This window comes from Lactuca serriola, chromosome 9 (assembly GCF_051521515.1).
Source record: "Lactuca serriola cultivar US96UC23 chromosome 9, Lser_US96UC23_V15, whole genome shotgun sequence".
Classification (NCBI taxonomy): Eukaryota; Viridiplantae; Streptophyta; class Magnoliopsida; order Asterales; family Asteraceae; genus Lactuca; species Lactuca serriola.
Window position 1 is genome coordinate 161,316,069 of NC_136416.1, and position 3,203 is coordinate 161,319,271.

The following is a 3,203-nucleotide window of genomic DNA, read 5'->3' on the forward strand; positions in this document are numbered from 1 at the left end:
CTTGCAAAACTACAATTACCAAAGTGGATACAACACTCGTATGTGATGCATGTGAAAAAGAGTATCACTTAAAATGTCTACACTATATCCCAAAATCATTTTCAAGAGACAAGTGGCAAGATTGGCATTGTGTAAAATGTTTATCAATCCCCAATGGGTGAATCAGATTTTGCAATAAGCCAGACGTTTGATATTTGAGTTTGTTGTGGTCTTATCAACTACTCTACTAAAGAGTTAAGAATTCGATTCAAAGTATGACATAGTAGTAATCTTGTTATAACATACAAAAACATTCTCTTAGCAACACAATTTGCATACATCATAAACCCACATGGAGTAGGAAACAATGTTTTTTTAACAAAAAAAAAATATATCAAATCTAAACTTTCTACAGCATAAACTTGTCAGGTAGAACCTCTTCACAAAAGCAAAACAAACCGAATAAAACCAAAAGGATGAAATCCAAATTCCAAACAGATTCTGATTCTCATGAATCATGAATCCATCAAACAGTAGCATTTGGATTAGTAAGCAATTCAAGAGACTTTTTAAGGTAATCTACAGCAACAAAAACATCATCAAACGCCAATGCTCCAACAGCAAACCTTGCCGCCTTATGTGCCTCTGCAATTTTATCAGCCGGAGGCTGATAACTGCTGCTGTCATACTCATACGCCGCCGCCTGTCCACCAGAGCTCCCTGCACCTCCATGTACCGGAACCCCCCCATTTCCACCACTCACTTTGTACTGACCACCTGTAGCTGTAGCTGCTGCTGATGCATCAGACCCCCCCTGGTAGTATGATGAGGGGTAATGACCTGGGGCTACTGCTGGAAGGGCAGTTTCGGAAAAACTAGGGTAAGATTGGAAATTTGGGAATGTGTACGAAGGGTCATGTTGGTAATTTTGATGTTGGGGTTCTTGTGGGAAAGATGAGGGCTGGTGGTGATAATTCTGATGAGAATAAGTTGGATTTGAATTATCTCCTCCTGTGTTCTGGGAATGGAAATTGTTGGATGGATAGTCGTCGGAGGAGTACGTGGGCGGCGGCGGCGGGGCGGTGGAAGATGGTGCAGGGAAATTTGAGGGTGGTTGGATGGTTGAAGATGGCGGAGGAAAGTTTGAGGGCGGTGGTGGTGGTGGTTGAGTGTTTGAAGGTGGTGGCGGCATGGTTGCATGTGGCGGTGGTGGAGGCTCATGTGGCGGTGATGCAAAAGTATTTGTGAACTTTTGGGAATCACTTCTGTCGTATAATTGGGATGAAGGATGAGATTCTGTTGCATGTCTGGTGGTTGGTTCCATGTCCTGCCAATAATTGATTTTTTTTTTATTTCAGTAAAACATATAATGAGGATATTTTGATCATTCAGTTAAGAAAAAGTAAGAATGGAATTGAATTCCGTCGATGGAATGGAATCCCAAATTCCAATTCCAATTCCTTTGAATTTTGCAAGAATGACTTACATATCCACTGCCTGATGTATCTGAGAGATCTTTTTCACCACCAGGGGGACCGGGTATAGGCTTCCTTCCTTCTTTAATAGCTTTCCTTATATCTGCTGCTTTCCATGCTGCATACTTCTGTTTCTGCTCAAGCTATTTAATAAACCAATTATGAGTTTATGATTCATCAACATTTATATCCTTTTTTTTTGTTGTCATTTCTCAATCATCAAGAATAAGAAAGCAAGTAAAAATGGCAATGGTGATAAACCGATGATAATAGAAACTTGACTCACATCAGGCTGGACTTCACTAAACTGGTTAAGGATTTCAAAGAAAATGCTTGCAGCATAAAATGTCTTTGCTGTATTTCTGTAACAGGTTTACGAACATGTATTAGTATTCTAATCAAAATCAACACTAATTGCAGCATTTGTTTGCATCTATGTGTTATCTTGAAGCCTTATTGAGCACAAAATCTCATATGTAGCGTGTATAATCTTTAGTTTCTAACAGCAAACTAGTGTTAACATTGATGTATCATAATTCATAAGAAGAAGAAAAATTCATACAGATCAGCTCTCCCAGCTCTATCTTGTTTATCGGCCTTTGCGAAGACATTTGAAGCAAATCCTTCAAGATGAAGATGATCATCAGGCCCTAACTGCAATGACTTCTTATCCTGTAAATGAAGAAGCAAACTAGATGAAGGACACAGAAGATTTTGATACTCAGAGAATATTACTTCAATGTCTCAAGAACACATTCATCTGAAACTTAATACAGCGTACAAAGTACATAATGACTATTCAAAATTAAGTCATCAACAACGTACTATCGACTTGAGAGATCCCTAGAATCAAGTCTTAAACCGTTAACTTCGAAAGAAATACGCGTCTTAAAGAAGAATTCGGACCTTTTCAAGTTGTTTCATGAGGGAAACGAGTAGGGAACTAGTGGTTTTGGTACGTTCACTCGAAGGGATCTTCAAACCCCGTTCCATCGCATATAATCGACCTGAAAATCAAAATTTCCCAATAAACCACAATTTAATTACTGAAATCGAGAAGGTTGAGAGAATATTAGGGTTTAGAGTAAAATTGTGAGATGATGAAGAAGAATCCATACAGTAGTAGGCGACGAGAGGCTCGTGCTTTTGCAATTCATCGGCTCTTTGAAGGTAAGGTAACAGTAGCTTCGCTGGTTCGTTCTCGTTCGCCATTTTTACGTTCAACGATCTCAATGGGAAGCGGACGACAAGGGTTTTGATCGATACTGGCGTTGCTTACTCTAAGCAATAACAAGATTGATGACCTCGACGCGTATCGCAAATTCGAAGTAATTTACGGCTGTGGTCCCCTGACTTAGAGAAAACCTACATATGGTAATTTACGGCTCTGGTCCCCAGACTTAGAGAAAATCAATATAGAGACTTGTCTGGAAGGATCTGAATTTTTAAGATCTGAAATTTTAAGATGTCTGAATTTCTAAGAGGATCTGCATTTTTTACATACCGTTTGGTTGGAACCCATGAATTGTTGTCCTGAATTATAAAATGATCATTTTACCTTTCTTTTTATTATTATTATTTTTAAATTCAATATTTGTGTTACAAAATTATCAAAATAATTGAGTTAAAAACTTCTAAAATAATTATAAAAAATAATAATATAAACAATCTATACAAATCTAAAAAATCATCAACTATCCTTCAACTTCTTGAAAACACTAAAAACCTGCCATTTACCATCAAAACATA

The 3,203-nt window shown here is 37.8% G+C and overlaps 1 protein-coding gene across 1 annotated transcript; it reads right to left on the reverse strand.

The window, feature by feature from the left end:
- Positions 1-241: 241 nt before the first annotated feature.
- On the reverse strand, positions 242-2,772 carry EXT-LIKE (hydroxyproline-rich glycoprotein family protein). Its single transcript, XM_079020698.1, has 6 exons — positions 2,573-2,772; positions 2,361-2,461; positions 2,017-2,126; positions 1,741-1,816; positions 1,466-1,597; positions 242-1,306 (listed from the first exon to the last, which is right to left on the reverse strand). Exons 1-6 carry the CDS (start codon positions 2,664-2,666, stop codon positions 506-508), a joined length of 1,314 nt encoding a protein of 437 aa, XP_078876824.1. The 5' UTR covers positions 2,667-2,772; the 3' UTR covers positions 242-505.
- Positions 2,773-3,203: the final 431 nt, after the last annotated feature.

What these genes read in the sequence shown, in the direction of transcription:
- EXT-LIKE (XM_079020698.1), bottom strand. Translation starts at nt 2,666, where the DNA reads ATGGCGAACGAGAACGAACCAGCGAAGCTACTGTTACCTTACCTTCAA. An exon ending in TTAGTGAAGTCCAGCCTGAT is followed by an intron (nt 1,598 to 1,740) that starts GTGAGTCAAGTT and finishes TTTATTAAATAG; the next exon opens with CTTGAGCAGAAACAGAAGTA. An exon ending in ATACATCAGGCAGTGGATAT is followed by an intron (nt 1,307 to 1,465) that starts GTAAGTCATTCT and finishes AATTATTGGCAG; the next exon opens with GACATGGAACCAACCACCAG.